This window comes from Epinephelus lanceolatus, chromosome 20, assembly GCF_041903045.1.
Source record: "Epinephelus lanceolatus isolate andai-2023 chromosome 20, ASM4190304v1, whole genome shotgun sequence".
NCBI classification, from domain to species: Eukaryota; Metazoa; Chordata; class Actinopteri; order Perciformes; family Serranidae; genus Epinephelus; species Epinephelus lanceolatus.
This window is the reverse complement of record NC_135753.1, coordinates 28,131,600-28,143,865: the sequence shown is the minus strand read 5'-3', so window position 1 is coordinate 28,143,865 and position 12,266 is coordinate 28,131,600. Positions and strand designations below refer to the sequence as shown.

Here is a 12,266-nt window from a genome sequence, read left to right as displayed (position 1 = left end):
TCACCTGAGTCTGTTGTGCAGTTGAACGTGTCGACTTTAAACGCCTGGAAGACATCAGATCAGTTATACTGTGTTTCAGGTTCAATATACAGTGTGCCAGTAAAGTGTCAAGACTGGTGGGAAACAGATATTATTGCATGTGAGTGAACTCAGTCAAGACTGCTGCTTTAATATGTGATACTCACCAAACACAGACGACCAGGCAGATGAGTGCAATGATCCCAATGATTCCTCCAGTAACTGTCCCCCATTGTACAGAGCTACCTCCTGCTCATAAAAGAAAACAAAATAAGTGACTAAAAGGAGACGAGTGTTGAATGAAGACATGTAACAATATTGATCATGGTAATCAAAGTGCTCTACAAGGTACTACAACACACTAACAAAAACAGACAGCAGATAAGATTTATGTCAGTGGATTCAGTAACTACCTTCAGCAATCAGCTCAATCTCCGATGATGTTTCATTACCAAGATCATTTGTGGCCACACAGTAATAAAATCCTCCACCTGTCACGTTAAAGCTGTAAAGGTCTTTGTCAGATACTTTGATGGGTCCATCATTGCTGGTCTTGAACCAGGTGAAGCGGCTGACTGGAGGATTGGCTCTGCTGGAGCAGGTCAGGTTCACCCAGCTACCTGCTGACACCAAACCTGATGGACTGATGGACACTGAGGTGTCCTTCGGAGCGTCTGGAGAAAATGTAACAAACAAAAGAAGAGGTGATAGATACATCAGAGCCTGAATAAGATCACTGAGAAAAGAGAGTCATGGGAAATCAGAAAGTCCATCAGGAACTAATAAAATGTGTTGTCTTACATGAAACACAGAGTCTTTCTCTCCTCTGCTGTCTTATTGTTTCCTCCATCCACAGGATATGTGGCAGAACAGGTGATGGTGACTCCATCATGTTTGTCTGACAGAGTGATGGTCTCCTGGATTTTAGTTGTGAGGGTTTGATCTGTGTTTTTCTCTATTGTGTTGTGAGGGTCTTGTGTGAGATTCCAGGTGAGTTTAGGAGGGGAGTGTGGACAGGGAGTGGAGGCTGAGCAGGTTATAGTGACAGATTCCTTCTCCTTCAGATCACCTGAGATCTCAATTCTGGGGCTCGGAGGAGAATCTGTGGTTTAACACCAAACACAGATTTTACTCTAAGATGATTGAAACTCATTTATTCTCTGATGATTATTTGATAAATAAACTAAACTCATTTTCAATTGAATACAAAATTATAAACACAAATAATAATGCTAAGTAGAGTTTGTCCCACACTGCTGATAAATGTCAAGGAGTGAAAACAAACAATACATGAGTTTTTTCTTTTCAGGTGCTGACATTTTGTCTGATTTGACAGTTATAGTAGTGCAGATATTGTAAGACAGAAAATAAAGATGTTTTCATATATAGTTATATAGGTTTGAACTCTGACAGATACTGATAATCATACATCAAATATTTAACTTCACAGTGAAGGTTCCAATCATGGAGTGTGATGTTTAGACAGAAACTGATTTGGAAAACAATATTAAGTAAAATCAGACTGATGAAAAACTCTCTTACCTTTAACTGTTATTTGAAGAGGATCACAAGAAGCTGTTGCTATGAATGACGTGCTCTCAATTCTGAAGTAGTATGTGTCTGTGTGATATATGATTAAACTGGAAAATAAAGTGGTGCAGTTTCTCTCACTCAGGTTTCCAGTGATATTCATTGGATAGGTGTTATCTGTCTTACTACTGTTGAAAATCACATTGTTTGGATTGGAGTTAAATCTGGAGTCACTTTTAATCCACACTCCGAAAACTGATCTTGTGGTGCTGAAGTTTTTGTCTGGTTTAGGTGTAAAGGTACATGGGATTTGCAAACAAGATCCACTCAGTGCTTCCATGTTCTTTGGTGCAGTAATGAATAGGGCTGGACCAGCAGGACAATCAGCCAAAGCACCTGTAAAAACGAATCATGACAACTTGTGAAGCAAAAATCAGCATGAAGAGAAACTTCATGATACACAACTACAGTTCAGCAGCACCAGGCTTGATCATTTTTCCTTTTAACATTGTCAATATAAAACATTTCACTTTGCAGTCAGGACATGAACAATTGGAAAAAATAACATCTCCAAATAAAAGTGACTGAACAAACAGCTCACCTGAAACACAGAAGACACTCAGTAACATGTTGGCTGTCACCATTTTCACACACTGGACTGTAATGACACTCATCACCTGGAGTTGACAAAAAGTCGCTTTCTTAGCATATTGATTAAAACATATTTTAAATGAAACATTCATGTTCTTTAAAAGCCACCGCAGATTCACACATTCAAAGTAGGAACTCTCCCTGTACAACCAGATGTTACTGTGTTATAATAGTGATTAATGATCTCTGTAGAGTTGCACTGAAAACAGATTAAATGTAAAATTAAATGATACAGCATGAGATATTTCTGCTAAACCAAGACCAAACAAATAAAATATGTCTATATATATGTTTTTTTTCAGTGCAGCTCAAGGAAAGCTGCAAAATATAAAACATAAAGCATTAAAAAATAAAAAAAAGTATAAAAGTATAAAAAGCAGAAACATTTTACCTCACCAAATGAGCCTGCAGTCAGAGCGGAGAAACAATTAGTTTTAAAATCAGACAATTTGTGAGTTTCAGCCGAGTTGCTACAGACCCAGTACCTGACTTTGCTGCTAAGCCGTTGATTTAAAAGCAAACAGTTACTGTTTCAAGCTGGATATGAAATGACTGAAATACTGCAGAGAGACAAGAAGTCGCCACTCTTCCTGCTCACAGCCTGAGAGTGAGGAAGTCAGTTTTTGAGGCAACTTGAGCTCATCAGGACACAAATAACTAAATTATTCTTAAAGATTAATTTTGTCACATGACTAACTGCAAGCCTGCGTGCCTTATCTTTTTTGTAGCATGCTGTATTAATCACAGTAGTGCCATGTTAAACAAATATAAAAATATGAACTTCATGTATTGCACAGGTGTAGTTAAGTGGATATATAATTTTGACATGTAATATATAGAGTGAGTTTCATTACAAGTAGTTAGTTGTGCTGTGGGCAAATTATAAGACAATGGGCCCGTGGGCACAGACATGCAAAAGGCCCCACCACCTCTCCTAAATAGGAGCAAGACAGACTTTATAGTAGCTCGGCCTCTTTTTGTTGTTTTGTGTGTCTTAGTAGTCGTTACACATCTGTCTGTGATGGTTTTGTGTCTCTGAGATGGTTTTTTGTGTCTTTGTGGTGGCTTTGCCCTATTTCATATATGTTGTGAGTCTCTTTGCAGCTGTTTTGTATCTCTTTATAATCATTTTGAGTAAACACAACTCTGGACTGATGAAGACATCTGGTTTGACAGAGCTGTGTGACTACAGTCGCTCTGACGATCCTGCAGGTGGAACCAGAGACAAAACCCAGCCGAACAACTTCCCCTGTTTACTTATATAATAGTTCTCAGGTTTTTCTCAGAGCTCTGGTCATGACTCTATCAGTTTATATCTCACCACTTCTCTTTGGTGTTCTTATTCTGGCTTATCAGCCTCACACAGTTGTATTTCCTCACATCCATACCATCAAAACGTCAGGTTTTTCTTAGAGCTCTGGGGCCTCATTTATAAAGCTTGCTTACGCACAAAACGGGGCTTGAAAGTGGCGTACGCCACTTACCACACAAAGGTTGTGATTTATAAAAATAAACTTGGCGGGAGAATGTGTGCACCTGTAAGCAAACTGCGTCATGCGTGCCCACATTTCGGAGACACTGGGAAGTGGCGACGCAGACGGCGAGGTGGAGAAGTGGAGTCAGATTTTTATTGATGTCTCACACAAACTTAATGTCACGCTATATCCACCTTAGATCCACGTTATCATTGAAATTAAATCCAGCAGCCTTATTTTGCGCTTGGAGTGAGTGATAATTGTTTCATAAAAACGTTGTAAAATCCAACTCAAATCCTGAATTGAAATTCTTTCTAAACACATTTTTAATCCGCACTGCCTCTAACGTCTTATTGTCCACTCTGTGAGCGCAGGAGGGGGAGAGGATGGCGCGACTGCATGGAATATATTTATTTATTTAGCTAAATATTTCTAGTGCGTTTATCATGTCTCGAAATACAGCCATTACGCACAACCCTTACACTCATTTCATCAGCCCTACTTAGACATGTGCTGTTCATGACAAAACCGGCATGAAGAAACGTGTTCGCCTATTACACTTTCATCTTTGAATTGTATTTCAAATTACACGTTGTATTTTGGGACATGGATACCACTGATTCATGCTGTAATTCAGGCCGGGAGGCTAATTGCCATAAACATATAAATACTGCGGTGACCCTCGTGCGTAATTGCGCAAGATGGCACTGGCACATACCCCTTTTTGCCTCCACCTTTAATAAATGTGATTCTTTATGTCGCACATCAGTGTCAAACATCCTCAAATTTAAAAGCAACACATTAACTACATGTTGGTAAAGGAGTAGAAATATTTGGTCTACCTTTAGATCAGACCACTTTTTTTCTCTGTCACTGTCCGTGCAGTCCCACAGACACAGCTGACAGCATCAGCAGCGCTGATGTGTTGCCACTTTTTTTTTTTTTTGCTTTCTTTTATTAGTGATGCCGCTGCTGTGGCCACCAAATAAAATCTTTCTTCAGTCCTCCACCTCCCGTTAAAGGGTCTCTAGTTCAGTCTCGGAGAAATTCCGTTTTTTGGTTCGTTTCTCACACCTGTCGCCATGACTCACACAACGAGAGAACACCCGCATGCCGGCTTAGATCGCATTCATGAGGTGATTTCCATGACCACTTATGGTTGAACTAGGCCGTGTAGAGGGCAGAATATGAGGCGGATCTGGGTGCGCACAACTCCAGGAGGTCTGTGATTTATAAAGAGAACATTGCGTGTAAGTGTGCGTGCGTACGGTTTTATAAATCAGATTATTTTTTGGCGCACGCTATTTTCAGCTTTTGGGCGCACGTCAACTTTTAGTATGAATCCTAAACACTCTTTTATAAATGAGGCCCCTGGTCATGACTCTATCAGTTTATATCTCACCACTTCTTTTTGGTGTTCTTATTCTGGCCTATCAGCCTCACACAGTTGTATTTCCTCACATTCATACCATCAAAACAACGTGAAATACAATAACTGTAATGTGTGTTAGTGGCAATTAAAGACTGAACTGTGAGGTGTCTCTGTGCTCTTGTCAAACTGAAAAGGATATTTAATAATGCCACCTGATGCCTGATTCTTTAACTTATTCTAAAGTGTTATTAACCAAAGACTATTTGACACATGTAGTTACCACAGAGTTTATTAAACTGACTTGTGCACAGTCTGTATCACTGCTGCTCTGCAATACAGCACTGAGGAGAGAACAGTCATCTACACATGTATATACAAAGACAACTGTAACAATAAAAGATAAATATCCACACTTTCTGCTTCCTCATCACAAGAAAAATCTGGCTTTAACTATTTAAACTTCTGTTTGAAAAATATATTCATGCATGCAATGAAAACACAGTTTAATCAAAGAAAAAAATAGTGCAATCTTAAACAATTAATAATGAAGCTACAGTATATTATCTTCTGTCTTGTTCGCACTCCAAATTTTGATCATCTCCCTGATCTGCTGCAAAGAAAAATATTTAATATTTAAGAATGAGGTGAATAAGAAACAGAAATATTCCATAAAAGGTAAACAAGACATTTTCCTCTTCTCCTTCACAATGCTTGAATCTCAATCACACAGTTGACGTAGTCTGCTTCAGCTGTGTCCTGTGGAAATAAATCAATTATCATTGTTTCAAAGATGTCTACAAACAAATCTTTGCTCATTCATAAAAGGAGCTTTTGTCCCTTTCTTCAAAGACAGTTTATTGTTGAAAGGATAATGTGCCTGTAGCTTACCTTCACTGGTTTGTTGCAGCATCTTGATCTAAACCACCTGAAAGGAATATAAATAAACCTGAATTAAAGGCATTAACATTAACTTTAAACATTTCAAAGAGTACCAGTAAGTCTTTAGCTGCAAATGATCAAATCATAGAAAAGTTCCTCTCACCACTCAAAGATGATGATTGTGCTGTAGAGTGCTACGATTCCCAGGATCTGCACTGTGATGTGAACATCAACCCCAAACTCTGGATTGGCTGTAACAAGACAGCCTGGTCAGTTTCTCCTTAGTAAAACATTTTATGACTCCAAAACTGCATCCCATCATATTAAGCTACCTTCTGCTCATTACAGAAAACAAAATAAGTGACTAAAAGGAGACGAGTGTTGAATGAAGACATGTAACAATACTGATGGCAATCATGGTAAGCAAAGTGCTCTACAGGGTACTACAACACAATAACAAAAACATACAGCAGATAAGATTTATGTCAGTGGATTCAGTAACTACCTTCAGCAATCAGCTCGATCTCCGATGATGTTTCATTACCAAGATCATTTGTGGCCACACAGTAATAAACTCCTCCATCAGTGACAATAAAGCTGTAAAAGTCTCCTTCAGACACTTTGATGGGTCCATGTTTGCTGGTCTTGAACCAGGTGAAGCTGCTGACGGGAGGATTGGCTCTGCTGGAGCAGGTCAGGTTCACCCAGCTACCTGCTGACACCAAACCTGATGGACTGATGGACACTGAGGTGTCCTTGGGAGCATCTGAGGAAAATGTAACAAACAAAATAAGAAGTGATAGATACATCAAAGCCTGAATAAGATCACTGAGAAAAGAGAGTCATGGGAAGTCAGGAAGTCAGAAACTAACACAATGTGTTGTCTTACATGAAACACTGAGAGTCATTTCTTCCTCTGCTGTCTTATTGTTTCCTCCATCCACAGGATATGTGGCAGAACAGGTGATGGTGACTCCATCATGTTTGTCTGACAGACAATGCTGGACTGATGAAGACATTAGGTTGCACAGAGCTGTGCAGCTAAAACAACTTCCCCTGTTTACTTGTAGTTCTCAGGTTTTTCTCAGAGCTCTGGTCAGTTTACATCTCACCACTTCTCTTTGGTGTTCTTACTCTGGTCCATCAGTCACACACAGTTGTATTTTGTCACATTTATACCATCAAAACAACATGAAATACAATAACTATAATGCTTTTTAATCAAAGACTGAAGTGTGAGCATCTCAGTTTTCTTGTACAGTTGAAAGTGATATTGATTAATGCCACCTCATGATGCCCAATGCCTCATTTTAGGTTCACCCAGCTTCCTGCTGACACCAAACCTGATGGACTGATGGACACTGAGGTGTTCTTGGGAGCACCTGAGGAAAATATGTAGTTACATGGGATGTGCCGACAAGTCCTTGTCTTGCATGCTAGTAGTTGTTACACATCTCTCTGTGATAGTTTTGTGTGTCTTTGTGGTGGCTTTGCCCTATTTCATACTTGTTGTGAATCTCTGTGAGTCTCTTTTCCATTGTTTTGTATGTCTTTATAGTCATTTTGAGTCTCTTTCTTGTCAGTACGTGTTAATCTGAGTGACATTTTGAGTGGCTGACACTTTGGGCCCCAGGGCCAGTATGCCCTTTCAATAATCCATCCATAAGTGGTCCCCTTTTGTTATTAAAAAAGAGGATGGCTTAAGGCCATCAGTGCAGATAGCCAGGTTTGTTGGACAAATATGCAAGAAAACAAATGGACAGTAAATGCAATTCTGGACTGATGAAGACATCTGGTTGCACAGTCACTTTGACAAAAGTGCACAAAGACCTTTGGACAAAACTCAGCCAACCAGCTTCCCCTGTTTACTTATAGTTCTCAGGTTTTTCTCAGAGCTCTGGTCTTGATTTGGTAAGTTTACATCTCACCGCTTCTCTTTATTGTTCTTACTTTGGTCCAAATGATAGAACTGTGAGGTGCCTCAGTTTTCTTGTTGAACTGAAAGGGATATTTAATAATGCCACCTGATGCCTGATTCTTTAACTTATTCGAAAGTGTTATTAACCAAAGACTATTTGACACATGTAGTTACCAGAGTTTATTGAACTGACTTGTGTACAGTCTGTATCACTGCTGCTCTGCAATACAGCACTGAGGAGAAAACCTCTGTGAAGAAAATGCTTTGCTCACTTCGGATGCTTTTAATCCAGCAGTCATCCACACGTACATACAAACACAACTGTGATAATAAAAGATAAATATCCACATTTTCTGCTTCCTCATCACAGCAATAATGTGTCTTTAACTGTTTAAACTTCTGTTTGGAAAAATATATCTGCACATTAAAAGAAAACACAGTTGAGGCAAAGAAAAAGAATAATTAATAAGGACATCATAAATCAGCACAATATTACACAAACTAATAATGAAGCTACAGTATGTTATCATCTGTCCTGTTTGGACTTGAAGCTTTGTTTATCTCACTTATCTCTATGAGACGTAAAGATAGAGAAATATATAATTTAAAGTGAACATGACATCTTCCTCCTCTCCTTCATGATGCTTGAATCTCATTGTTGACGTAAACTGCTTGTGATGCATCATGTGGAAATGAAAGAATCATCATCTCAAAAAGATTTTTTCTGTATAATTGTTGAGTATCAGTCTTCAGAGACAAAGAACCCTTTTCTCTTTTATAATAGGAACTTGTCCCTTTCTTCAAAGACAGTTTATTGTTGAAAGGATAATGTGCCTGCAGCTTACCTTCACTGGTTTGTTGCAGGATCTTGATCTAAACCATCTGAACGAAATATGAACAAACCTGAATAAAAGTTCTGACCATTAACTTTAATAGACCAGTAAGTCTTTAGCTGCAAATCATTATATCATAAAAAAGTTCCTCTCACCACTCAAAGATTTTGATTGAACTGTCGAGTGCTACAATTTCCAGGATCTTCACTGTAACGTAGACATCAACCCCAAACTCTGGATAATCTGTAACAAGACAGCCTGGTCACCTTCTCCTTAGTGGAAAATGTTTGATGGGTCCATGTTTGCTGGTCTTGAACCAGGTGAAGCTGCTGACGGGAGGCTTGGCTCTGCTGGAGCAGGTCAGGTTCACCCAGCTACCTGCTGACACCAAACCTGATGGACTGATGGACACTGAGGTGTTCTTGGGAGCATCTGAGGAAAATGTGAAATGAACTTTGGACATTAGAATCAGCTGACATCCCATGAATCATCATGTGCTGACAGGATCCAATAACAAACACTGGTTGTCTTACATGAAACACAGAGAGTCTTTCTCTCCTCTGCTGTCTTATAGTTTCCTCCATCCACAGGATATGTGGCAGAACAGGTGATGGTGACTCCATCATGTTTGTCTGACAGAGTGATGGTCTCCTGGATTTTAGTCGTGAAGGTGCGATCTATGTTTTCCTCTATTGTGTTGTGAGGGTCTTATGAAGGTTCGAATCATGGAGTGTGATGTTTAGACAAAAACTGATTTGACTTTTTAGAAATAATAAATAAAATCAGACTGATAATAAACAAAATGCTCTTACCATTGACTGTTCTTTGAAGAGGATCACAAGAAGCTGTTGCTATGAATGGCCTGTTCTCCATTCTGAAGTAGTACGTGTCTGTGTAAGTTATGACTAAATTGACAAAGACAGCAGAAATTCAGATTATTGATCGGCCATAGACCGAGAGAACTCACTGCAGTATCACACAGAGCAGACATGGCTCATATAAAACTCAAGAATTTGTCATGACACATCATACTGTATTTTGGTATCACTACTAATCACAGACTTTCTTCTTTCTGGATAAATCAAACTCTCACATGAAGAGTAAACTGAACAGCTGTAGTGTATACAGTGCCATCTAGTGGTATGTGGAGGCACAGACCTGAACCTCAGACTGAGTATGAACCATGATATTCAGATGAAGGTGTTTCCAAAATTCTTTAAATTCTCTGATTATACACTACTGAAAACATACTTATAATTATTATACACAACCTCTGCCATAATCTGCTCATAAATCCCCAAAAATCTTACACACTGAGCATTTAAATAAATACTCAAAGCATGTAACTTCTCCACTGCCCGCTCACTCAAAAATGTTTGGTAATATTGATGACAAGAACTGAAACATGTTGATCTACCAATAAAGTGGTTCAACACATACCTGTTTCTGGAATTTTGATGTCTTTACAATTCTTCTCCTTCTCCATGCATATAAGAAGTAGGTGAAGTTGTGGCAGAAACCCCCATTATGCTTCTCCAGTATTAGCACTTGCTTGCCCAGGCTTTGACTAAAGGTCCATTTTGGTAGTTAAGCAAGAGACAGGCCACTGCATACAGTTGATCCATGCTGCCTGTGAGTGAAAGTGGGATCACTGTACGGAATATTTTCTGCTCCTTCACCCTTGGAATGAGCCGCTCAACATGCACTCTCAATCTTGCAATAGACTGCGTCTCTCTGACCTCTGCCCCAGACAGTTGTTCTCTCTTGGACAGGAAGGCTGGTGTGTGGACCTTGCAGGGGACACAGTCATCCACAAGGAAACCCTTGTCCACCATGATGGCTGCTGTTGGTTTGAAGAGAGAGATAATGCTAGACTGCTTCAGGATGTCTTTGTCACTGATGGAGTCTTCATAAAGAGATGACATGAAGGTTACTGCACCATGAGGGGCCACACCAATCAGCCCTTTGACTGTGCAGTGGGGTCTGTAGGTCGAGAACACCTCACTGTGCAGGAGAAGAGAGTTTGGTGTTTAGCACCGCAGCTCAGTGCAGTCCAGCACCACTTGAGTATCAGAGTTGTGAACAACATCTGGCAGGTGAGCCTTCACTGTCTCCTCAGACAGCCAAATGCCTACAGCTTCAAGTACAGTATACAGAAAGTTAGCCCAAGTACTGATGATGCGGCTCACAGTTGACTGGTGGATTTTGAATCTGTGGATCAAATCTTTTTGCATCAGACCCAAAGACAAATAGGTCATGGACAGGATAACCTCATGAATGGGTTGAAGAGACTGTAAAAAAAGAAAATACAGTACATTTTATTTACTATTGTTACTCATCACACAGACAGACCATAGCTGACATTACTAAAGGCCCAACTTGAACAGCTGTCAAACCTCATGCAGATACTACCACTACAATATGTTGTACTGCAAACCAAAACAATGCCAAATACTCTGAATGATATTTCTCACTCCATAAGGACAAGAGAAAAATATATTTACCGTTGCACCTGCAGGGTGAGGGACCTCTGAAGTGCAGCCCATGCTCTTGTCATGCGCACCATCTTGTGTGTTGCTGCCTCTAAAGGCCATCAGGTGGGAATGACTCACAAACCTGTGGGGCATATGTAAATGTGTTAGGTGTCCTTGGGCTGTACTAAATTGAAGATGTAATCACAGCCTCAAGGTCAATATTATAGTCCCTTCATGCCACACACTATACAACATGTATACAGACAGTTAATTAAATTCAGAGTAGAATAGAATATAGACCAAATTAAAAAAACAATTCAGTTGTTTACATATAAACATGCATTCAGGAAATAATTCTGTAGGTCATTATTTAACTTTACACCAGATTGAATGTAACAACAGCAAGAAGATGGTGACGATAACATGGACAACATCTCCACACAAAATGCTGGACATCCAACACACATTGTCCTTTAACTGTGACAGTGTTTGTGCAGGAAGCCTTGTTAATACAGTCCCTCTATCTAAATGTTTATCTTATTATTGGTATTGTCTTCTGCTAACTTTCTGTATACTGTACTTGGAGCTGTAGGCATCTGGCTGTCTGAGGAGTAAGTGAAGGCACCAAACTGTCTTCTGATCTAGAGTGAGGCGTTCTCTCTCTGCAAATCCCACAGCACCTTTAAAGGGCTGATTGGTATGGACCCTCATGACATTCTAATTATTTATGGCATATAGATAAGATCACAGTTGTAAGTTAGATTACTAAACTGACATATTTTGGCAGTACATAAAACATTTCAAGGGGGTAAGCACAAAATTGCCTATGTAATGCCAATGCTTCCAGAATAAATACTTTCATATACATCTGAGAAACACTGCTGACATTTTTGCTTACCTTGTGTAAAACCTTATGTCATCATCTGAGGCAGCAAACCGCTCCAGCCCAAACGTGTTGCTAAAAGCCATTTCCTACATTTGTTTCTGGAGACTCGCGATTTCGGCTCAGAGGGCGAGATCAAGTGCAGCAGGCTCAGTAGTTGTGGTCTGGGTAATGTACATCCATAGGGGGGTCCTCAGTTTGGATTGTGTCTATGTCTGTGTTTGGTCGCTCTG

The 12,266-nt window shown here is 39.7% G+C and overlaps 1 protein-coding gene across 1 annotated transcript in view; it reads right to left on the bottom strand.

The window, feature by feature from the left end:
- Nucleotides 1-12,266, bottom strand: part of LOC117265074 (uncharacterized) — a 43,114-nt gene that overhangs the window by 1,580 nt on the left and 29,268 nt on the right. Inside the window, 15 exon segments of the mRNA XM_078162606.1 lie at nucleotides 5-44; nucleotides 186-267; nucleotides 432-692; nucleotides 827-1,120; nucleotides 1,561-1,944; nucleotides 2,150-2,225; nucleotides 2,591-2,729; nucleotides 5,753-5,802; nucleotides 5,935-5,971; nucleotides 6,089-6,176; nucleotides 6,431-6,691; nucleotides 6,815-6,966; nucleotides 8,943-9,108; nucleotides 9,210-9,383; nucleotides 10,334-10,680. Of these exon segments, the coding sequence (XP_078018732.1) occupies nucleotides 5-44; nucleotides 186-267; nucleotides 432-692; nucleotides 827-1,120; nucleotides 1,561-1,944; nucleotides 2,150-2,225; nucleotides 2,591-2,729; nucleotides 5,753-5,802; nucleotides 5,935-5,971; nucleotides 6,089-6,176; nucleotides 6,431-6,691; nucleotides 6,815-6,966; nucleotides 8,943-9,108; nucleotides 9,210-9,383; nucleotides 10,334-10,680 (2,551 nt within the window).